At 40.7% G+C, this 26,114-nt stretch overlaps 1 protein-coding gene across 7 annotated transcripts in view; it reads right to left on the reverse strand.

Annotated features, from left to right (window-relative positions):
- Positions 1–26,114, reverse strand: part of Ptprk (protein tyrosine phosphatase, receptor type K) — a 555,880-nt gene that overhangs the window by 349,423 nt on the left and 180,343 nt on the right. For all 7 annotated transcript variants that reach the window (XM_004630251.3, XM_004630250.2, XM_004630249.2 and 4 more), the window contains exon 3: positions 3,406–3,677. In XM_004630251.3, coding sequence (XP_004630308.1) covers positions 3,406–3,677 — 272 coding nt within the window. The remainder of the gene's footprint in view (positions 1–3,405; positions 3,678–26,114) is intronic.

Consider the following 26,114-nt stretch of genomic DNA (forward strand, 5'->3'; position numbering starts at 1 on the left):
GTAAATAGGATCTCAAGTCCGCATCTTGTACAGCAATTAACCACTAAGAAGAATGTATGCAGTGTGTTAATTATTGAAACTGTCCTAGCGATTGTTTTGAAACTGTCTCATTGCTGTTTATCAATAAAATTATGAAAAAAATAAAATAAAATAAAATTTATCATAAGCAATTTACATAACAAAATTTATAGATATAATTTTCCTACATTTTAATTTGGCAACATATTCTTATTTACTGGAAAATAATCTGGTCACATTTATATAAAATCATGATTTTCGTCTTGTTCTGTATAGGTAGGTCCACGCAATGGAACTTTACTATGTTGTGTTTTGTTTTGTTTTGTTTTTCCCAAATCCAGAAGTCTTTCAGATTTATAAATTTACATTTATATTAATCATTAAAATAATATACATCTGTTAAAAAAAAAAAATAGATGGTTTGGGCCGGGGAGATGGCTCAGTGGAATAAGTGCATCCCTGGCAAGTGCAAGGGCCTGAGTTCAATCTCTGGTTCTGGAAAAAAACAAAAAACAAAAAACAAAAAAAAAAAACAAAAACAAAAACAAAACAAAAAAACAGATGGTTTATCAAGGTAAAAACTATTTTCTTGGTATTTCTACTTCCACCCTTAGGAAAATGTTATGTTCTTTTTAAATTACATTTATTAAAATATAGTTTTTATATCTTCTTATATGAAAACATTCTGGAATCTTAAGCAATTACTTGAAGGGAAGTTGGTTGGAGAGAAAGAAATTTTAATAATCAATTTGTCTGTGCGTAGGACAAGTTCGAGAAGAACATCTGCATAAGTACGAGCTCTTCCTCTTCTTACACAAAAACAGACATCAAGCCTCAAATTTCTTTAATGGAATTTCAAAACTGGCCCAGGTATTTGGTACAAAGATGAGAGTGTGATTCCCTGTACCAAAGAATAAATAAATAAATAAAATAAAAGCAAGGGGCAGCCAAATAGCTCAGCAGATTAAAGTGACTGCAAGCAGGCGCAGGGGCCAGGGATTCAATCTGAGATTGGCAACTGAGACTGGGCATAGTGGCGCGTGCCTGTAATCCCAGCTCTTGGGAGGCTGTAAACAGGCGGATTACTATGAGTCCAACCTAGTAGTGAGACCCTGAGCACCCTGTAGACCCTTCCTTAAAATAAAATAGAATAAAATAAAATAAAAGCAGACTAGGTTCTCACTATTTAAACAGACGCAACTGGCACTTACTTCGCCTCTCAGTAGGTTCCCTTGTGGACCGTCACTTACCAACACCTTGATGTCTGTTTTTACAGCCGTCAAATGTACTTTTCATGGTGTTTCCTTGTAACAGAAACGCTACCTATATATAGTGTACACTACGCTGGATTTTTGTGATGCTTGAGGCACAGGTACAATTAGATACCGAAGTGAATGAACTGAGGGAAGCATCCGTGAAACCATGTACTGAGCACGGGGCAAACGCATGATGGTACTCCGGTGCTTGCTAATGTACCGACTAAGTCTTGCAGGTCAGAGGCTACGTGGCAACCGGTGGTCGATAATTAGAATTTTATCTTCAACCATATCACATTTACCCTTAGGATGCGTGTATTGAGATGATTTTTGTTTCGTTTTTCTCTGAGAAGACATTTCCAAAAGCTATCTCCGTGGTCAGGCTGAAACGTAGACAGGACTTGCTTCAGTATACCAGGGCTCATGTGACCTCCAGCACTCAGTCCTCAAACTGATCTCAAACAAAGAACTATTCATCCAGTCTGAGGCGCTGTAACTCAACATTCAACTAATACTGCAATAACCTACACCACCAGAAATTTTATGATGTCAATGCCTCAACTTGAGAACTTCAAGGAAGAGAGAAAAAACAATATGAATGGCGTTTCTTCCTTATGAAGGAAAATAGGCCGGGCAAAGGCATATTACTGACTTAAATCTCTCTCTGTTTATAAGAAACAACTAGGACTGTGACTCCTTAAAGAACAGGAAACTACACCGGTAGCAAATAGCAGCCTCGGTTCAACTGAAGCAATCTGAATCCTGAACCCACATGTGCAAGGATTTTGTTAGATTAACTTGTAACCCAGGCCTTTAATTTGTTTTGTGGAGGCCACATGCGTTGACAGCTTTATGCTGCTGAATCGGAGCGTCCTCCTCCCAGCCTTAGGGCAGGCTCAGAAGACAGACTCCTGCGAAGTGTGCAGACGGATAAGGCCTTGCAGGGTAAGTGGGAGATGACGTCCTCGGCCCCCTGAAGCCTGAGATGAGCCCTCTGCAGGTACAGCGCATGCCCTGGCACCATCCCTGCATGCACATCACCACCCCAACACATATGCAGCCCTCCCTAAGCTGCGGACTGAGGGAACCCCACGGCTACCCCCAACTGAAGAAAACCACCCATCAGCTCTGGTGCAGTAGTCAACTAGTACTCAACGAAGACCCACTGAACTGTCAAAAGACAGGCACAACATCCAACTGGCAACTGCAACTGTGGAACCACGCATCCAGTCTGAGGCGCTGTAACTCAACAGTAAGTCTGTAGTAAAGAGAAAAACCTGCTCGAGGAAAAGCAAGAGATACAAAGCAGTGTCCTTCCCTCTTGACTAAAGAAAGGCAAGCTTAATCAGAAAAAAAACAGCTCATTTTTAAAAAGCAGGAATGAGTCTGTAATTACTCTATACACACTATCACTGGCAAAAATAAAATATACTTTCCCATAAATGGACTCTACTAGGCTGTATCACAAGCCACAAATAAGTATTATAAATGTTTAAATCTCAAGATCTAAAAAAAAAGATGAATTTTTACAAAACAGCAACAACAAACCCTCATTTTGAGGGATGGAGTGTCACAGGTACTGTTTTGGTTAAACCATATAAATTCAGACAGACAAATATAAAGTATATACTGACATTACTCATGGTCTATCTTAGTCATAATCAATTAAGTGTATTTGGAATGAAACAGTCCAAAATTATTGTAAGCAACTTGTCTTTTTGGTATTTTTAACTCTCTTATTTTTATGTTCTGTTAATTGACAGAAAAGATGAAACAATCAAAATGCCTTCTCTAACATAATCTACTCCATGAAACACTATTTCATCTCTTTTTACAAATATATGCAGACTATTATACTATTTTTTTAGATTATTTCTTCCTGAACAAACCTATGTCCTTCTTGACTATGTCTGCTAATAAGTAGCTCTTTGCCAAACAACCAACAGTTTTTGGATCTGCCCCTATTACTGTGAAGTATGTATTGTTGAAGGGCGTTTGCCAGTGTGGCCAAAATCTTATTCAAGAATACAGGCTGCGGAGGTCCTGGGGACAAGTAACCCCTCACTCAGTATTTCACTTACTGCAAAATCCAATACATCAACACACAAAGCAGAAAAGCACAAATAATTACCTGATACTCATTAGGCCAAAAGGTGCTCACAGCCAGCTCAGCCCGAAGCCAGTCTCGACCAGTGAAGCCAGTCACATTCCAAATTGGATTAGCAAGAGGGCCCTTGTTCACCCTCACCAGTATGTTCAGCGTGCCCGGGTTCAGCCCCTTCTGGCTGTATAACAGGTAACTGAAATCAATGCAGTGTGTGTCATTCTCCTTCATGGTAGGCAGCTGCAGCCGAGCTTTTTCTCCAGGGTCATGGATTGAAGAGTCCACTATCATGTAGGACCCTGAAATGACATTACAAATAACAGAGATAAATAGATTTTTAAGCCAAGAAGTATGTCAGTAAAAGGATACCAGTCCATTATGTCTATTAAACTTAACTCAAAAACCATGACTTCCCAAACAGAGCCTGGGAATGTATCAATCAAGTAGGGAGGTAAATTAAATTCTTAGGAGGGAATAGACACTGTTCAAAGCACACACACACACACACACACACACACACACTAATTTGCCCAGTCTCTATTAAAATAACCACTATGCTACCCATTAAGAGATCAAGGCACTGCACAAGCCCTAAACAGACCAGGAAGACCTGGCTGAAACCTACATCTCACTCACCAAATTCTCCAGTTTTATAAAACGGAAAGGGATTTTCAAATACATAAAGCAAACAAAACAGTACTTAATGGGCTGATACACATGGGAGGTGAACGTTTCTTTTTCCCCAACCAGAATATTACTGTAGGGAGAAGGGCTAAGAATGCAGGAAGAGAACTGTTTCTATTTTTAAATTCCAAGATCATTATTTCTGGAAGTCATGCGACCCGGCGCCCTGCACTAAACACTTTGAACCCCAGTTTGGAAAGAAGGGGCATTTGTCTTCTTTCCAAAAACAAATGAGTGTGAGGGCTCGATTTAGACTTTGCTAGAGCTCAGACTTGGGCCTTTCAGGCACTAGCTCCCAGCTCAGCACCTCTGCTTTTTTGGCCCCAGTTCTTTAAAGTTCTTCTATCCTATGGTTAATATCTCTAAGCTTAATATCCCTAATCATATCCACTCCTTTGGTCTGAATAAGGACTCATTCGTGTGTCTGTCTTGGGAGGCACAGGACCTACAAGAGCCTGAGACCCCTGATGGTCGACAAAGGAAAAATGGGACTCGAACACCACACTGCACTCCACACTAGATCCAGGAGATTGCCAGAAATAAACAGGGGCTCCCGTGTCCCTGTGGACACTGAAGAAGGGATCTGGAATAAAAGTGTAATTACTTGCTTATCTCACTTAAGGGATAACAAAAATTTTATTTTTAATTTTCCTCCTATTATGTTGTTTTAACCACAGTGAATGAGATATGGGATTACAGAACCCAGTTTTAGAAGGGTTACACTTGCCCCTCTCTTGCTGAAGAATGTATAATTAATCAATCCTACATATTGGTTTCTGAAAACATAGCAGTTTATACCTAAGCCAGTAAACACTCAATGACTACTGGTCCAAATGATTAAGGGAATCCAAACAACACACTAAGATCACAGCAGGCAGGACGCATCCAATGACGTGAGAACCTAAGCTTCAAATCTCATCTCCTCTAAGTGGCTACCTGTGGTTTGGAGCAACCGAGAAGAATTTGAGGAACATTCTAACATAGTCCAAGTGCACAATTTCTGCATTCTAACAGTGGTAACTGATGTTTTCTTCAGTTTCCCAGTTCTCATCTTTTCCTGTAAGCTGAAATTCTTTTCTTTGTAATTGTGACAGATGGCAGATTAATAAAATAAGCTGTCCATATGTACTTTTGGGAAAAAATGTCTTTTCCATAACAGGATATTTTGGATCCTAACCCAATTCACAGAAGCAAGTCGTTTCTAGTCTTGGTTACAGCGACATCCTAAGGTCAAAGGTTGATCAGCAAAATGCCTTTCAGGCTCACCACTGCATGACAGAGCAATTACTGCTCTTAGCTAGGGCCTGGATAAGTTATTTAGTGTTACTGGGCCTCAGCTTGTCCATCAATTTGTGATCTGTTTCTCCACTGCTACAGTATTTTCTTCAGTGATAAATTATGGCAATAGTAGATTTCAATTACTTTCCCAAATTTATATCAATTATGATTTCTATCAGTTTTAAAAGTGTTGTCAAGATCATTATTAGCTTTCTATTACCTGTGCAATTTGATTTTTATTCACGAACTCTTTGCCTACCCTTATGTTTTCAAGAGTTCCTCCTGCTTTGTCTTCCAGAAGATTTAGTGTTTCTGTTTTAATGTTTAGATCTTTAGTCCATTTTGATTTTAGCTTAGTGCATAGGGATAGAGCTGGGCCAAATTTTAGCTTTCAGCATCTAGAGAGCCAGTTTTTCCAGCACTATTTGCTAAAGAGGCTATCTTTCTTCCAGTAAGCATGCTTGGCCCCTTTGTTGAAGATAAGGTGGCTGAAATAGGCATTTTCTTCTATGTAGAATAAAGTTCGGAGCAAAATATGTTTTGGGTCACATTTTCATCTTTATATTATGCTATTTACCATTAAGGCCATAAAGGAATTTCTAGCCAGTTGCATTTTTAAGCTACAATACTTTTATTATGAAAGAAATGTAATGAGAAAACTACACTCATTTGTAGATCTTATCAATTTGACCATTAGGAAAAGCCACCAAATAAAAGTTCATCCAAACCATTTCAGCATTTCGAGGTCATTCAAAGTCAGTTAAATGATAATGAAAGTGAGTGCTGATAAGTCATTTCTATAGAATGCTTCTGTTAACAGCCTTATGTCAACACAGTCTGATAGTGCTGGATGCTCTGAGTGCTACAGAATAAGAAGGCACTAAGGGCAGGCTACAGAACGCCAGGAGCAAGCACTCACACCAAGACGCCCTCTAAACCCATCTACCTGCTGCCAGACAGGAGGGGAATCTACACAGTGGGTGCCAGGAAGGAGGCTGCCTGTTTGCCCTAAGATTCCCTTCCAGTGTCCAGAACACAGAGAACACTGAACTCTTCCTAACTCCATAAATCATAGCCACAGTCTCCCAGAATAAGTGTCCCTTAACTCTGAAGTCTGAAAATACTAGCATACGTGTTCCTCTCCTTCTCTGTTACTATGGTACTGGCACCAGGGAACTCACCCTTCAATCCTCCAGTAAAAGTTCAGCAGCGTTCAATGAGTTTTAGGTAACTTCAGGCTTTGTAAGAAATGTCTGTGTTCACACATATACAGTGTCTGAAATTCTACTGAACCTAATTTCTTTAACATGGCCTTAGTACACTCCTTACAGTTTCTTGTACAATGAGGTCACAGATGCATAATTCAAGACAGCAGAGAAAAAATTACATGATCATATTATGTTGAAGAAAGTTAAACTTTCTGAAGAGCGATTTGGCAGTAAGAACCAAAGAAATGTAAAGAGAGATAAACCTTCCGATCTGGTGATTCCAAGTTTACAAATGTATGTTACATAAGTAACTATATGAAAGTTCACAAACATACAGCTCACCAAGATATTCATCTCACTATCGCATTGCTGGACTTGGAGGAAAATGGAAATAATTTAAATATTTGATAAGCAAATATTTGTAAAGTTATTATTAATCAGTTCAATAAAAATATGTAATAATCAAGAATTATATTAAAAGATTTCATGGAAGATATTTATCATACATTTATGTAAAATACATTGGTTGTAAAATATTATACCCATTTATAAAAATGTATATTTATCTTAAATAGACTCTGATGTGTGGGTTTTCTTATATGCATACACACAAATATGCACAAATACCAAAACCTAAACACTGGGGCTGGAATTGTCTTCTCTATTTTTGTTTATGTAGAGTTTGTGAACATTGTGCAATGAATATGCCTTATATTTGTATTTTTATTAATAAAAGAATACATGAATACCATCTTATGTAAGAAACATCAATTGAATAATGATAATCTAGTCAACAAATAAATGTCGTTGGCCTCTTTAAAAATAGATCCTCTTGGAGCCCTACAGATTAACAGCATCATGGAATTTAAAAAACTACAATACAATAGCCTGATAGTTCATATTTCACCTGAATAAGAAATGGCGAGAAGAGTGGCAAAAAGTTGTAATACATGCGGTTTCTACTTTGAGGGCAGCCAACAGGATGGGCCACATATTCATAAGCACAATAGTCTAGGTAGAGATGAATAAGCAATGCCTTGTGGATTTACTATAATAATGACTATTTTACCTGTAAGCTGTACTTCTACGAATACCATTAACATAGGAAATCAGATTAATTGCCAAGAAAATAATGAATGATAAATACCTATCTGTACCTTATTCTTAAAGTCCTTCATATACCTGGTGTGTTCGTGTATGCGCACACGCGCGTGTGCACGAGTGCACTAGCATAATGTTCTCATCAAGTTAGCTTTCATCAAGAATTCAGTGAAGGTTGAGGGAGAAATTTCATCTTCCCGGCTTGGCGTCCACGTCCCCCGGGGATCTCGCTCCATAGCGCTTCATCACCCTGCTGCGGGCTCCTGCCCAGAAGCCACTGCTCCGATCTGCCAGGTCCCGCCCAGCCCTCCAGGACAGTTTTGCCTCCCACAACTGGTCTGCAGTTCCCGATTTTCTCATTCTGTCTTTAGTTATACATTACTTTTGTACAAGTTTTGAATAATTTATAAAGGGATTGTTTATAAAGACTACCCGCTTTCAGAAAGACAATGCTTTCTTTAGAGGTGTCCCATCTATTCAGAGGCCAGACAAAAGAGAGTAACTACCAAGTAAATTTAACAAGTCCAATATAAGAATTACTACCTGGAAAAGCATAAAACTATAAAGTTGGAAAGGGGACGCAAATAATACAAGCCCCAAGCAGCAGGATGGCAGGAGGTTGGGATGTGATACCTAACTCTAGTAGGTGGCCACCAGGTGACCACAGGCCAGGGCTGGGGTGGTGAGTGCACCAAGAGCACTAGGTGCAGCGCACACACAGCTGCCCCGTGTAGTACAAACGAGGGGGAAAACAGAAAGCAAACTCAACCAGGAATAGAACGTCCTTCCTTCTACCGCGTCTTCCCTCTGCTCAATACTCAGCAAGACACTGTGATAGCTTGCAGTAGAGCTTAGACCAGGCCTTTGCAATCTCAGAGCAGGCAATGCAGGGTCGATTTAGAGCTCTAAGCTAATGAATTTGTAACTGGCGCCATGGAACAAGGTGTGCAGGCAAAGTTCACTAAATCCTTGTGAGCTGATTACCTGAATGACTGGATGAGCAGGAAATGAAAAGACTAATCCTTACTATGCACCAACATGTAACAGCAGGGACAGCATTAGTTCTACTTAGGTGTGTGGTCAGTTATTAGAAAATGTAGATACAAGACAAATAAGACAACTGCAACTGGTTAACGTTGTCTCAGGTCCTAATGATTTTATAGAACCAGTGGTGTCACCGTTACCCTCATGGCTGGAAGAATCCCTGAATGCAGGACAGCTTTTTGAATGTGTCCATCTCAGTGCTTTTACATTAATAAAGACATTGAGGACATCAAAGGCCTTTGATTCTATGATTTGTATCAATACTTGGCACAAAGAAAAATTAAAACTGGAAATTATTTAAATAAGTACTAATTTGTTTCATTAACAATAATAATGCCCATAGTAACCTCATTTTGTTAAGCTCAATCACATAAATTTATGGAAAATAATTGTTTTTTCCAAAACAAAAACCAGTTTCTTTTAACATTTGACTTCACAAAAGCCCGGCAATTTTTGTTATTATCTTCTTTTTTTCCACATATTGTGATATCACTTAACATGTACCCTCTGGGAATTTGACCGCATACTCATGAATAAATGAGAAAGAAAATGGAAAACATTTTTCAGATTTTTTATAGAAATAATCTGTCCAATTCATAGCATTACACGCTGCTCCAGCCCTGCTCCCAGGCACACTGAGACAACCAAGTGCATTGGTGCATGCCTGAAATCCCACCACTGGAGAGGCTGAATACAGCAGGGTCACTGCGAGTCCAAGCAATGTAGTGAGACCCTGTATCAAATACATGAAAAAAAGAAAGAAAAAAAGTAATTTGTCCTCGCAAAGCCACTGATAGGGTTTTTGTGGCCTACAGAGATACCTGGACAATGTATGGACTGACACTGTATTTTAATATACATAATTTTATCTTTGTACTCTGATGAGAACATTGTTAGTGTTGCTCATATATATATATATATATATCTCCAGGGATTGAACTAAGGAACTTGTTCTTGCCAGGCAGGTGCTTATTCTACTGAGCTAGCTCCCTGGCCCATTAGTGTTGCTCTTTATAATGACAGAACCACATTTATTCAGTCTCTGCAATGTGACAAGATCATTAAGAAACAGGTTTCTTAACCTGGGTGTTAGATGCCTTGAGAGCAAAGATCAATCAAAATACTAAATGTTTCTATTCTAATATAAATATAAAGAGCATATACAGGGTCCCCAGAAAACAAGCAATAGCAATAGATGAATAGATGCATACGTATATTATATGTTGCTAATAATATATACAATACATATCATAGGTGTTAGATAATACAGATCTATTACTAGTTTTGACATTACATAACGAAATGTGTCTTAAGGGATTTGTGCTATAACATAAATCCTATAATGTGTACAAAAAAAAAAAAAAAAGCACAGATTCATGTGATTACAGAATCTAGAAAGTTCAAGACAGGGGAGTCAGAGCCTAATTCTAATCCAGGTTTGAAACCCTGAACTGGAAAGCTCAGGAGCCAGGGGTATAAATTCCAGCTCAGGTCTGAGTCCCAGCACCAGGTGAATGAGTCGCATCAGTACTAACACAGGATTGAGTCTGAAGGCTGAAGAAGACAACCGTCTCAGCTCGCGACAGCCCCAGAGGGAAATCCTTCCCACTTCATCCTTGTTCCATTCAGGCCCTCTGTGCGCTGGATAAGGGCTCGCCATTTGAGGACACAAACTGCTTCCCTCAGTCAGTACTATTTCAAATGTTAACCTCATCCCCAACCTTCTCGCAGACACACTGAGAAAGAATGTTTAACCAATATCTGGGCACGCAACGGCCGTATCAAACTCACACATAAACTAACCATCACAAAGGCTTTCATCCTGTCAAACTTCCAAGCATCATAGAATCAGATGCCAGAACAGGAGAAAACAATAAGGAGAATTCTATCCTGATTAGAAAATGGTTGTGTGTGTTCTTAGTATTAATTTGAATATCAACCAAAGCACCATACCAAAGCACCGACACGATGGGCTAACCAGTTAATTCTTGGCATTGAGTGAGATTTTCCCGGTAGAAACAAAGAACATGCCAGAAACTGTTCATGTGAGAAAGACTAAAGACAAATACCATAGTACTGCTTCATGCCCAGACAACTTAGGAAGCAGCAATCAAGCTTTCTTGGTAAAGAGTGAAACTGAAATTATGGGCCCCAGCTCCACTGGGATGCAAGTTTTTTCTTTGTAATAAAATTAGCATTTCTAAATGTTCTTGTTGCTGTTATCTGTGTACTGAAGGCAATGTCATTACCTTATTTAATAATATCCTACATATTTTCATTTCCTGCTTTCCAGTCTCTTTCCGCCACCAGGATTTTTCTTTGTCTGATTAAGTGGTGACATAATATATTCAGTTAATAGAACTAAGTCATTATGAATCAGTTTAATTTTTTACTTTTAATGGCTTTCTTCAAGGAATTCATCAGCAATTCCTCTTGTCTATGTTGAAGCTTTCTCATCAGTCACCTACCTCTCTAGGAAAACCAAACTGGGGTTCTGATGTGGTTTCCACCCTAGCAGCTCTACAATGGTCTTATACAGGGAGCCAGGTTAATTTTTTGCAAAATATAAAATTAATCTCTTTTCATCCTCAAATTGCAGTTAAGAATGAAATCTAAGGGGCCAATGTGGTAGCTCAGTAGAATAAGCGCTTGCCTGGCAAGCACAGGGCCCTGAGTTCAATCCCCGGTACTGCAAAGATAAAGAATGAAATCCAAATTTTATTGCCCCTCAGGTTCACTGTGATGCGCTCCAGTGTTTCTCCCACACATTATCTACTTTCTCATTTCTCTCTCACATCCAGGCTCCAGATTGAGTGGTCTTCCTCAGTGTCTGCACTAAATTTCCCTGGGCCAGTGATTCGTTTCCTCAGCTGGTCTCAGCCCAAGTAGAAGCCATCAGCAAAGCCTTCCTTGTTCTGTTAGCTGAAGTTATTCCCTCTAACATTAGAGGGAATATCACTTTTAGTTATATTTTTAATAGGATGTGTCACTTACTGAATGCCTTTACTTGATTGAAAAACTCCCTGAAAAGTTGAGGTTTTACCTATTCATCTAAAAGTCTAGAACAAGGACTCTGGTGCATTCAGTCTGGAGATGAATGTTTTTAATAGCAAAATGTGGCAACTGTCTAATAGCATTTCTGCTCTGCATTCCTGGGGCATTTGCAGTATTCCCATAGGAAGCAAGGCCTGTCTGGGCCCCCGCTTGCTCCTGCTGTAACAGCACCTTCCTCTGGACCCAGCACCTAGCGGGGTCACATGTCGCCACTTGGTAAACTCAGGTGAAGGCAAAACAAGTCCGAAGAACTAAAATTAAAAAACAATATAACACAAACAAACAAAAAACTAATTTTCCTCAAAGAAAAAACAGAAAGAAAACATCAAGGCATTTGAAATGATAAGCAATGTTTGCAATCCTGAAACTGCACCAAAACGCCTCCATTATTTGCTAAGATTGTCATCACTGTTCTCATGATTGTGTGTGTGGTTGATTAACAATTCTTAAAGTTTCATATTCTATTTTTTCTTAAAATGATGCTTCCTTCCTTCCCAGAGTACTTGACTCCCTGTCAGGAGGCTTGTGTCTAGGCCGGAAGAGGGAGAATGCTGTAAAATATCAAGGAAGAAAGAAACAGCCTTGCCTTCTGAACTCCGAAACAAAAGGAGTGTATCTTTGAATAATTCTACTTCCAAGAAAGTGTGTCTCCCTAAAATGCCCCTCTGTTGCCTTGGAAAAACAAGAACACAGCTTCCTTCATATTCTGCAGCATGAAATTTTTCTTAGCTCTCAAGTGAGGGCTTTGGGTTTGCTCCAGGTAAACAACGTCTTGAAATTTGAAAAATATCCTGATCTCAGAAAATGGCTTCCAAAGCCTTCATACAAAGAAAAAAATATTTTTTTTAAATGAGCACAATGGACCCCCCTCCAAGTGGGGATTATTTTCCTTGGTACATGCTAAAATGTAGGAACTGGGTCAAACATTGCTCCATAGTTTCATCCCCTTCCCTTACTACATTTTGGAAAGCAAACCCAAAGGAGGCCCTTATGTTCATCACCAATATTCTATTGTTTTCAGCTTGATGTAGAAAATGAATAGACAGTGATTGATAAAAGCATTAATATCATCTACATCTTCTTCAGAAGTGACTAACTTATAGACTGTTTTGCTTTCCTACCAAAATCATTCAGGACCACATGTTTGCCCTCTTTTATTAGCTCCTACAAACAACAGAATCTCAGGTATTCTAATCTTGCAGTGACAGCTAAATGGCATAGTCTATAAGGAATGTTGTTTAAAAGAATAGATAGGTCCTTAAGAATTTGCCTTTGAACATATTTATTACTTTCTGTACCAGCTAGCACACAGAATCAACTAGAGAAGGTGTAAAAAGACTATTTTCCCATGCTGAAAATGAGAAATTGGTGTTAAACAAACTTCCACTTCCATGGCACTTAAGTATTACAACCTTTCCAAAGGTTTCCCTTTGCAACACTTCTCTTCATCTGAACAGGAATCCACTCTCCAATCTGGCTTGTTCCCATCTGTCCCACTCTGACGTTCTGTGTTTCACTCTTTCCCTCCTTGATATCTACAATAAACTGATAATACTCCTCCTGTCAGTACCCACTCTCTAGAACACAAACGTCAACAATTTTCAAGGACTTGAAGATCTAAGATTGAGAACTCTGACTGAGATATTTCTCCAATTTCTATAATCCCAGCACTCCTGGCTATCTGACCTGCATAGCTTTTATGTTGTGTGGCTCCAAGATGTTTGGAGAAATAGCTGTTAAAATGAAAAGCAACTCGAAAGAGAATCAGAATTATACTATCCCACAACACGAGAGAGTCTCTATGCAGTATCCAGTTTTGATCTCATCACTTGACTTTTCAAAGGAACTAAGATTGGAACAGAGCAAAGAAAGAAAGGTGAGAAAAAGTTTGTAAGAGTCAGCCTGTACTCTCCAGGAATGCCGAGGGATTAGACATAGCCTTCACAATTGCAGCCTGTTATCTGATACACTTAAATACCCTTAATCATGTAAATCTGAGCAGGTAAGGAAAGAGGGAGGTTGTAACACATCCTCATCTTCCACAGAATTGGGTATCACCAAAGTCAAAACCATCTACTATGGGGTCACATTGTGTCTAACAGTACCACAATGCTATTTTTACATACTAGAAAGCTGAGCCTTAATTTTTATAATGATTTCATAATAACTGTTAACTTCTTGATTGTTACTACTGTAATAATGGCAACTATGTTGAGCAAGCAATCAACGAAGAAACCAGGCTAAAGAGCTACAGATTGCTCTGGCCATGGGGCAGCAGGTCACAGAAGCAGCTCAACAGCCAACCCAGAAAGCTTCTTCCTTTTAAACTCTAAAACCGCTGTTATGGTTTGGATCTAAATGTCCCCACAATTTGAAACTGTTTCATTGCTATATGTTTATCAATAAAACTTTGAAAATAAAAAAAAAAATAAATGTCCCCACAAAGCCTCAAGTGGGTTTAAGATGGGCTTTTTCCAGAGTTAGCTGAATCTAGAGATGTAATTGGGATTAAGGGTGATGGCTGGATCAGTATGCTGACTGGATTGGCACCAGCCTAATCCCTGTGGACTGGATAAGGGACAGACAGAGGCTTGTCTGCCTTCTCTCCATTGTGGCTTTTGCTGTCTTCCACCATCATGAATAACTGCCCCTCTGCCATCTGCCACCCTGTTCTGGAACCACCCTACTATGGCCTGTAACCTCTACAACTGTGAGCTAAATAAGCCTTTCAGCCATTTAACTTTGGCATTGGGTATTTTATCTCAGCCATATGAGAAAATAACTAAGACAACCACTAAAGGTATGTATTATTATAGAAGACACTTCGCAAAAAGCCAAAGGATGAGAATAACACATGTTCCACGCTCAGCTCAGTGAGGATAAATCCCTGTTCACGAAGAGGCTAGGAACAGACCAGGCACCCAAAGCAACCATGGGGCTCTGTCACTCTTTCTATCACTTTACTGATAAAAATCAGAGACCGGAAAAGCTAAGTGTCTTAAGAAACAACTCAAAGGCTGTGTGAGATGATTCTTGAGATTGCCAAACACGGGGTAATAAAAACAAGTCTGGCTTCATTTTCAAACCAGAACCAAAATTAAGGATTTGTGTGGTTGAGGGTCCTGTTTTAGATGACTTACAGTAAACACAAGAAAAAGCAGTGGGGAGGCACAGAGGAGGCAGAGATCAGAACCTTGAGAAAATGAATAGAAAAAAGGAAAGAAAAAGTTCACAAAGGAGGAGAAAAACGATGGAATACAGACAAACATTTTAATATGCGTGGTTTGGTAAGAGGGGAAGAGAGCAGAAAGCCAGTGTGGTGGACACCACGCGGCTACATTAATTATCTATGTCTCCCATGAGCTTCACATATTTTATTCAAATACAACACAAGGAACTTTGGCTGCAGGATATGCAGAAGCAAAAGAAAACAAGATCATTGAATGTGGAGATTATTATTTTTTGTTCATTTATGTATTTGGTTCAGGGTCTCACTATGCAGTTTGGACTCAGTGATCTTGTTTCAGCCTCACCAGAACTGAGATTACAGGTGTGTGCCACCACACCCAGATGTGGTCACTGTCTCAGCATGTCCTGGGGGTAGGGCCAGAGTGGCATGCAGGACCTGAGATAGAACCCTAGTCCCTGTGCTTGCCAAAGCAGGTGCTTAGTCCTCTGAGCTATCTCACCAACCCCGAGATTATTGGTTTTGACCACCAGAAAATGAATCTTTTTTTATACATCCAGAGTTGGGTCATATTTGAAATTGTCTCATTGTTATTTGTTTCTCAATAAAATTAGGGGAAGGAAAAGAAAAACAAAGTTGGTTCATAAAACTAAAAATAAATGTCTAAAAATTTTTAAATCCTAATATTGCTTGAAAGCCCCCAAATTCTGCATTAACTTAAGGCAGAATTGTGGAATCAGTGGCCCCCAGTCCTTATACTAAATATAATGGTGAACCTACCACTGGTTTTCTGGGACAAGGTTTTCTACTTCAGATACTGCCAATCCTGTTATTATTTCAAAAACAAATAAGAAATAAATCAGTCAAATACACTTGGTTGATTTTAAATGCCACACGGGTCAAAGGTGAAGAAACGAACAGAGTGTGCTAATCCTTCTGTGCCTGTCAGCAGACAATTAATTCCTCTTCCTCACAGCAAATGTAGTCGCCCAAGGATTTCTCCAAGAATACATTTCTTTTACACATACCCAGGAAAGCTGCATGACGTAAGTGATCTCCCTTCAACAGTGATTTTTTGCTCAGAGAGCGAGAGGTTGTGCTTTAGTGTTTCCACAAGGCTAATGCAGGGTTCACCGGGTGAACACAAACATGGAGAAATCGCAGACTCGGTTCCCACACTGACTTTGCAAAGCTTCCCTCTGGGCTGTGCTGTGCACACGAAAATAGAAAACGGCTTTAGCTAAAACAAGAAACAGTTGGATCTCTGGCCAGCAATCGCGTGGAGTGCCCCCTTCGCCTCTTCCCAAGGCAGAATGCTGTCTTTATTTTATGGCAAGGAAAAGGGAACATTCCATGATTTAAAAAATTTGACTTTCATATCTTTCAATCTATGATTGAGATATATTTTCAAGATCCATAAATATTCATCAGCCGAGTGAAAATAACCCAAGCACAAAAAATACGATCAAATTTCTCTTTCTTGAGAATAACCACAAGCAAGAATATGTCTCCAATATTTTCTTCTTTTAACTATAATATTATCAAGTCAAGCATCTCCCCAAGAAGTGCTTATGTAACTGAAAAAGGAAGAAAGGAAAATGAAATGATGTTGGCTTTGCCATGATCCCCTAAGCAGCAAATAAACTTCAGAAACACCACGGACTGACCACGTTTAGTGGTCTTCATGGCGACATGCATTCAGTAGAAAAAGCACAGTCTCCTTCTTGCCTGGGCACAGGCAAGAGCCACACATTTGAAATCCAAATTCCTGCCACACCACGTCCATTCGAGCTTCCAGTGCTTACGCCCCTCCAGCCACCACTAAAGCTCCAAGCTCATGAGGGTACAATGCACACTTCTGCCCTCACTCACCGCTGCTATTGTTGCTTGGAAGACTTAGATTGTCTCTTCTCCTCGAGCGTGCTCGGACACTACCTTCACTGTGAATACTTCCGTTTGATTATGTAACTTTTTACATAGCTAACAAATTACATGCTTATGATGGGTAGAATTTTCCAAAATCAGTAGTAACTTAAGGGTTATTAACCCCAGTTATGGCTTTCTGCCTGGCAATCTACACAAGGAAGATACTCCATCAGATGCAGCGATGCAGGTGATTTTTATTAATGAACAGAGCCATTAAAACATTAGAAGTATCTGATTTAATGTATCCAACCTCCCAATGAGGAAAGTATTGAAACTGTAAAAAGTATGAAAATCCCAAAGATTGTACAAAAAAAGGAGCGCTTTACAAAGACAAAGGACGTTCTCAGAACTCAATCCAAATTCAATACTAATATAATTTTCTCTAGCAGCTGCACTATACTGCCCACCATCATGGATAAGAAGTTCAAGTGAAGAAAGAAGAATGTAATAACAATGTTGAATTTAATAAGTATGAATTTACAGTGCTGTAGCAGGCATCACTTCAGGAGAATTCCTGCACAGGCTTCTTCTCTAGCACGACATGCCGCACAAGGAACAACAGCACGCACAAATGTACGGCTTGAGCACCCGTGTAAAGCTGCAGCAACCTGGAAAAAGGACAGTGCAGCTGTGAGGTCAGACAGGAGGAAGGTGAGCCCTCCTCGGCAAGGCCTGAAGGACTCTCTCTCAAAGTGCTGCTTGAGTCATGTCCTGAAGACTGAAAGAGTGTGGTTAGCTAAAAGGAAGATCACTTCAGGCCAAAAAGCCACTTGCGCAATGGGCCTAGCACAGGGCCATGGACAGAGAATACAAACACTCAAAGACTGGCTGGAGCAGGGAAGATGGTGGAATTGAGGATGGAGAAACAGGAGAGTGCAGGCCAAGAACCTTCACATGCTTTGTCTTTATTTTACCAATTATGGGAGACATAGGAAACACCTAAGGGGGAGACAGAAGCTAGCAGGATTGATAAGTTGGAGAACTGCACTGACTCCAATGTGGGGAAAAAAGATCCATAACAAGGGGCAATAAGAAAAGTGAAAATAGCTGTCACATTCAGACAAAGCAAAGTATCTTTATTTTTAAAAATTTTATTGGTACATGTTTGAGGCACATAATGGTTGTATTCCTTATGAGGAGTTGGCACCTGTGCTGTGTATAACAGATCCTAATTATTTTGGAAACCACATTTAATTATGAGAGCACATTATGGCAATGATGGACAGCCAAAGACCTGCCCAACAGGCTAGCACAGCAAAATGAGCTACACGTGACATAGTGCTCAAGAGCGTGCCAGAGTATGCAATTGCATGTGCTATGTGCACAATCAAATAGACACTCTCGTCTTTCTCTAGGCCAACGTCCTGCTTGCTCCTAGTGTCACAAAATTGGTAAGGCAAGCACTTCGCCAATTAACATGTACAAGGAAAGAGGGGTCTTAATTTTGTTGAAACACTTCACTGAATATGTTAAGTTGGACCTAGGAGTGTTTGTCTCAGAGGAAAGATCCTGGCTATGCACGTACTTGTGAGTCACCTTCTCAGTGGGAAATACGCATACGTGTATAAATTCCATAATGCTATTATGTGTTTTCGGCTTTTAAAAACATTCCAAAATTATCTCAAATATCTTACAAATAAAATATAATGCTAAATGTTTATTATAAGATAATGTTGTGTATTCCTATGGAATATGGAATGCAGAAACCTAATTGGAAATCTTTTCTTATCACTCCAAGTGACAGAACTGCTCCAGAGAATGAGGGACAGGACATTCATTCTTAAACTCTAATTTACACGACCAGATTTTATTATTAATAATTTCCTTACCATTTCTTTCCAAAATGTTACTCTGATGTTGATGAACAACTTGGTGGACTTGGAAGCCCTACAAGAGTCTGGCTGCTACGGGGTGAGGGCCATTTAATCACATCTGCAGAACCCACGGAGCTGTGCGGGCATCACAAGCACACCTGCCCCTTGATACTGGGGAAGCACATCTGGAGTCTAACTGGCCATCTACTGATTTCCTCCAAATACAAAATCAAAATTCCCTACTGAGCATGCTGTCCATTCATCCTGATCAGCATGCAATTTAAACACAGTGTATTCTGGGGAAGAAACCCTCACAAGATGCTATAACAGACATATGTACCTGGAGAGGCAAAATCAAAACTAATTGTGACTCTTTTCCATCGTAATTTTGGCCTGAAATTGCTTCCTTGAATGCAGATATGCACAAAATATAAAATATACAAAGTAAATAAATGAGACTAACAAACAGGATTTTGCTGGTAAACTGGTGCAGATATACTAGCTGGAGGACAATCAGGAAGGAACTGGGCTACAGGACATCCCCAGATTTAGGAAAGTTCTCAGGAGAATCACTGGCAAGACCACAGGACCTGTACCATTTCTTCAATGGGAAGCAATGGTCCCAGGAATAAGTTGAGTACGATGCAAAGAACGTGTAATAGAAAGAATGGTGCTGCCTATCCATCTTTCTAGTTGGCCAAGACAAATATGTGGACTACAATCCAAAAGTCAAAATTGCTATGGCTCCTCCCCAAAATCGAATTAGAAAGGAAGACTGGGGGGTTGGGGACATGGCTCAATGGAATAAGTGCTTCCCTGGCAAGCGCAAGGGCCTGAGTTCAATCCTTGGTTCTGCAAAACAAAATAATTTTTTTTAAAAAAGGAAAGGAAGAATGGTATAGGACAAAACAAGCTCTCAAGGAGCTGGAAAAAAGGAGGCTGCAGGAGCCTGTGAAATCTAATTGTTAGACAAAGCTAATAGAGGCGCTCAGATTTCCTTCAGGAAGAATCAAAACTAAGCTGTTTCATCGCAGTGCAGTCCTTGCTTCTCTATCAAATTTGTAAAAATAGCTAAGAGGTCATGGGACTGAGGCCACATGGGTCAGTGTCAGCAGGGCAGACAGGTAGGGTGAGCAGGCTTTCTCTGGGATTCATGCAATCTCAATGTCCTGACTTCCTTGTGGAATCCCTTCGTTTTAGCGCAGGAGGGACGTGTAAGCATTATTCTGCTTACCTCAAAGCCCTCCAAATGCAAAGCAAAGCATGATTTGTTTGTTCCCCACAGCTCTAAAAGATTCAGAGGAAATGCCTGTTTCTCAAAGGTGAATGAAATACCAGTCATGGAGAAAGGGAACTGCCCCCCCCCCCATGCTAGCCAAGGAATCTGCATCTGCAGTGCAAAGCTCAGCATCCCCAGCGAGGTCCAGACTACAGCAGTGCACTGCACACAATTCCTGGCTGGTGTTTACTGACCAGTGAGCTTCTGATAAGCATGTGCTGAGAGTGGATACACACGGCTTGTGCACAGGCACATCTTGCTTCTGAGCCTGTCTCTGCTGTTTTAATCGATGCCCTGTAAGTCCAGCAGGGGCTGGGCTACAGCAGTACACTGCACACAATCCGGCAGTGCAGGGGTATGGCCAGTCGGGTGGTGCCACAAGGTACAAGTGGCCCATCACAGTCCAGAAAACCCAAGTGAGGGCATTTATCTCTCATCGTCAGTCTGCCTGCCTGAACCTACCCCAGCCTCCCCCCATAAGCTTGGAGGTCAGTGTTTCTCCTCTGACTCAATTGTAACACTAGAACTCACCGCGAAAGGAAACTACGTTCAGAGAAATATTAAATCACTAAGCTGAAGAGTGTACTCTATGCTGAAGAAAGTCAACAAAATTCAAATTAACATTTACTTAACGTGACACGTTTTATAAAATCTAAATTGCAAAACACTACATATAACATTGAAAAAAGATAAACCCCTAACTTAGGTAACTTATATGGCTTATATTCTACATCTCACTTTTTTGTTTTAATCAAAATGAAACAACAACTGAGTCAATATGGGGCTGGGGAACTAGTTCAGTGGAGTAAGTGGTTGCCTGGTAAGTGTGAGATCCTGAGTTCAAACCCTGGTACCACCAAAATAAAAATTGAGTCAGTATTACACTTCCTCTTAACACAAATTCAAAATTAAACACAGATACGAATAATGCATCTGACTTACTTGTCAATCAGATTATTTAAATAAATGATTACTACTGGTGTGTAAGTCATAAAAACATATTTAAAAAAACTTTTAGGGCTGGCCAGATAGGTCAGTGGACTTAAGCACCTCCTTAGGCTGAGCACAGTGGCCGAGGTTCGATCCCTGGCCTGCTACGCTGACCCCGCCCCGGGGCAAGCTGAGAGGGTTGATTGAGGTGCGCACCTGTAACCCCATCACTTGGGAGGCTGAAAACAGGAGGATCACCAAGAGTCCCTTCTGTGTAGTGAGGCCCTGTAGACCCTGTACTAAATACATAATAAATAAATAAACAGACAGATAGATAGATAGATAGATAGATAGATAGATAGATAGATAGATAGACAGACAGATATCAAAACGTTTATAGGATGAAATTTTGAAAATTACATGTGATGGCTTGTGCCTGGACATCCTAACAAAGTCTCACACATCATAGGTGGGGCTTTCCAATGTGGGGGGATCTAAAGTGTGGGACACTGGGATTAAGGGGTCCAGATAAGGGTGTGAGTCCTATGTGCCCTAAAGGCAGGTATCCTGGATAGGACACAAGGGACAGAATGAGGGCTGCTGCTGGGGCTCGCTGCCTCACTGCCTTGCTGCCTGCTACCAGCCCTGCTCTGCCATGGACTGCTTCTCCTCTGTAATGCCGTGCACCAGGCCACCTGCCTTGGCAGCAGCTGCCTATGGGCTGAAGCCTCTACACACTGTGGACCAAACTAAATCATTCTTCCTGAAATAAACTAACTAACAAACACAAATGTATCATATATAACCCAAGTAACTGGAGAGTGAAAAAAGAGAAAGTGTTAAGAATTGCAGTGGAATAACATTTGATTTGCATAAGCTTTAATTCATTTGCAGGGGAGAAAATAGATAAACTACTTATTTTACTGAAGAAAAAGATGTTTCTAAAAAGATACTCAAGGGGCTGTGAGGATAGCACGGCAGTCTAAACACCTGGCTGACAAACCCAAGGACCCAAATTTGGTCTACCAATCACCGAAACTGGGCATGTAATCTCAGCTCTGGGGAGCCAAGACAGGAGAATCACTATGAATCTGAACTGCATAGTGAGACCCTATACCAAATAAATATTTTAAAAAATGTTTTAAAACAAATTTAAGAGACACTGAAAAACTTATCCTCTTCAATTCAGTAAAGAGGCTATGCTATTTTCTACATGGTCTCTGCACAGCATACTGGGAAAGAATTTATAAGTAAAAATTAGGAACCTGCGCTTCCTTTTCAAGTTGCTGACAAGGAAGCTTAGCACCTATTTGAAGATCAACTGGAATAGTAATGTGAGCTTTATTAGCTGGAAGATTTAGGTTTATTTGCTATGAACTTAATCTTATAATCACATTGGTATTTTTATAGTTTGCATCTTTTTTCATTATTTGTCATTGCTATCTAAGTAACGATCCTAGAGACAAGTCCCCTGAAACTGGCTACAAAACATGGGAAGGTGGAGGAACACATGTAAATTAAATAATGAATATTCAGTAATATGAAGGTCATCTCTAGTTGATAAGAAGGCGAAACTTTTTTTAAAAACAATATTTACCCCAACTCATGAAGGCCAGCTCTACATGAAACTGTGAACAGAGATAGCGACCTCTGAGCGCCTGCTGAGCCATGCAAGGATTCTAATCAGCCCCGGGGATTCATCGCAACACTGAAACTGAGCCTGGCTGCATGCAGGAGTATGAAACGCCCACTATGTGGCTGTGCCTGTGGCCCAGCACCACCTCATCTTCCTGCAGAGCTGCGAGCTACTTAGCTAATTATCATCAGTCACATCAAACTACAGAAATTGTAAATTAAGCCTCACTTTTAGAAAATCAAAACTGTATACGAGATGAAAATGGGAAAATCAAGGGCTGGCCAAATACTTCAGTGAATTCAAGAGCCTGCAAGCAGGTGCAGGGGGTGGGAATTCAATTCCCAGGCCTCCCATGCCAGCCCAGTCCCAGGACATGCTGAGATGGCAATTGAGATTGGGCGTAGGGGTGCGCGACTGTAATCCCAGCTCTTGGGAGGCTGTAAACGGTCAGATCACTATGAATCTGATCTATTGATAACAAGAAATATAACCTTTGTATCTGACAAGGTCAGTCAAATCCCCTTAGGATTTACCCTGAAACCCTGTACCACACTTTGTAGATCCTTTGTCAATGACAGCCGTGTGAATGAGTCATGGCCATTGCTTGACCAATTTGCTCTCTGCGAAAGCCTGAGAGAATATTTTCTCTCCATGTGACTCTCCTTAGGCACACTCTACATCATCTATCACTTTGCTCTGTGGACCCATAATCTCCTTGATCAGAAAATTTGGGACACAACTGAGTTACAGGATGTTACAGTACAGGTTCTCTTTATCTTGGTCTTAACTGTCCAGCAGAAAAGTATAAAAATAAAGTATAAAAAGTTAAGCTGTATTAATATGCTGAACTGTAAAAGGCTCAAGTCAACAACTTATGACTTTGCTAATCCTAAAGATAACCCACTACTATTATGGACTACTGGACTATGTTGGATTATTTTGCTGAATTCACACACCTACAATATTTAAGTGGCAATGGAATACCATCTCTAACAAAACTAAACAAAAAAAGGGGATACAAATGAAGGACCATTTTGTATCTGTATATACAAAATAGGATAAATATACAGCTACTTCCTCGTAATTCAATGAGAACAAAGATTTGTACTAATAGTGTTTGGACAGGATACTGTGTCTGCATCATGTACTATGAATAACCACTATAAACATAACAATATGCAATGTATTAATTACTGTGACTGTCCTACTAACCTATTATGAAACTGTCTCATTGCTATTTGTATCTCAATAAAATTAATTAAAAGCTATGAGTCTGATTTAATAGTAAGACCCTGAACACCCTGTAGATCTTTCCCCAAAATAAAAAAAAAAGAAAGAAAGAAAAGAAAATGGGAGATTCAAAGAAAAAAAGAAACACAAATTCAAAGATGACCTGTAACCCATTTCCTTTAAAAAGGTTAATCTTAGAAAAATTTCAAATAAATCTTTTCAAAAAAAGAAGTCTTTCTTATTATGAAATAAGATGTCTACCAAAACCTACATGAAGGATTATTTACACTGGAGGAAATACACAAATTTCCTTTTAAACTAAGTAATGAACAAAGGATGTCGCTTATGATTCTATTTAACGTTGTAGATATTCGGGTACAGTGAGACAGATGACAGGAGTCTATACAAAAATCAAAAAGAATGGATAGATAGGTCAATGTTAATAAGAGTAATGCAAGGTTTTTTTTGGGGGGGGGGGTTAGTATTTAAAGAATTTTAAGTAGAAATCCAGATGTCAAATGCTTCAGCCAAAAACATTTTATAAATACTGTCACACAGTGTAGCGTACATTTCTGACTGCTTCACAAAATATACAAAGGAAAATTCTCACAGCTTCTAAGTCCAGATGAAGTGAAAAAAAGGCTTAAACTGAATATACAATTTTATGTATTTTCATAGGCATTGAGCAACAAGAATGAAGTCTGGGGTCAGATTAACCCTGGCTAAGTCACGGTGCCAGCACTGAAATGTGCAGTGATTTCCACAAGCCACCGCCCCTCCATCAAGGCGTGGACTCTACTTATAAGAGACAGTTCATACTTCCTGCTGTACAGGAATGCTGGGGGCAAGCATGGAATGCAGTTATTCTTTTCAATGCTTCAAGTATTACACTGAAAAAAAAATGAATTTCTGCACTGGTTTCTAAGGTCTCAACATAACTCAACTCCCTCCCGGATGTTCTCTGCACCAGGGCAGTGAGCGCCTCCGTCCTGCCTGACACTGCCCAGGTAACTGCTTCTCCTGTCTCCCTGTCTGCACTCCTCCTCTCCCCTCTCTCAGAGCCCCCAACACCACCGAGTCCAGGAAATCACAGCCCCCTCCCACTCAAGGCACACAAGCAGTGTTAGGCTGAGCTCAGGGACGGTCACTACGAGGGTGGAAGATGCAAGCCGACACCCCAGGGGAGGGTGTGTGTGGGGATGAATGACAAACTGTCTACCCCCCACCCAATCTGCCCAGCCGCCTTCCGCTACCCAGGGGGACGTCCATCTGTACAGCTCGGCTTCAAGTTTATTCTGCTAACACAGCAAAATGTTACCCAGGTAGGAGAACAACAAAAATTACAACCTGAACATCAGAGAATTGGGGAGAGGGTTGGAGGGGACTCCAAAGAGGGCAAGCATTTTTCTTTTTTACTTTATATTATCTGATTTTCTTTGCAAAGACAAAAAATTGGAGTAAGTACTATGTGATATAACCAATTAAGAAACCAGAAACGAAACAGATATTTAAAGCATGTTTCTCTATTCATTATGCTACGTACTACACATGCACACAAATAGGAAGACGTGCACACAACATGAGTCCTGAGTGTATTTAGCACTTTGAAATATATATCTCGGCAGACTTCCGGGAACCCCCAGACCCAGTCCGAACCCAGGTCCGGTGAGTGTGTAGAGAGCTTCCTGCTACCCTGCACGGGCGGGACCAGTCCCAGCCCAGGCAGCAGCGTGGGCCGAACCCTCTCCCGCCCCCTCGGGCCGCCCCCCACCCCTCCGGCCCAGTAGGAATTTCTGCCCACTTCCGGGAACCCCCAGACCCAGTCCTAGCCCAGGTCCGGTGAGTGGGTGGAGAGCTTCCTGCTACCCTGGGCCGGTGGGACCAGTCCCAGCCCAGGCGCAGCATGGGCCGGACCCTCTCCCGCACCCTCGGGCCGCACCCCACCCCTCCCACCTAGTAGGAATTTCTGCCAACTTCCTGGAACACCCAGACCCAGTCCTAGCCCAGGTCCGGTGAGTGTGTGGGGAGCTTCCTGCTACACTGCGCCAGCGGGACCAGTCCCAGCCCAGGGGCAGCATAGGCAGGACCCTCTCCCAACCCCTCGGGCCGCACCCCACCACTCCACCTTACCTACCCCACCCCTCCCGCCAAGTAGGAATTTCTGCCCAGTTCCAGGAACCCCCAGACCCAATACTAGCCCAGGTCCACAGCAGGAAGGAGCTGAACACAGCAGCCATTCCTAAGCCGGACGCAGCTCGATAACTCCACAATCTGTAGAGGTCCACCTGAACTTCAGTACATGTGAAGGTTATAACTACAGCAAAGATCTACAACAAAGGGCAGAAGACAGTGCTACACAAAATGA

The sequence above is a fragment of the Octodon degus genome, unplaced genomic scaffold (assembly GCF_000260255.1).
Source record: "Octodon degus isolate 3935 unplaced genomic scaffold, OctDeg1.0 scaffold00034, whole genome shotgun sequence".
NCBI classification, from domain to species: Eukaryota; Metazoa; Chordata; class Mammalia; order Rodentia; family Octodontidae; genus Octodon; species Octodon degus.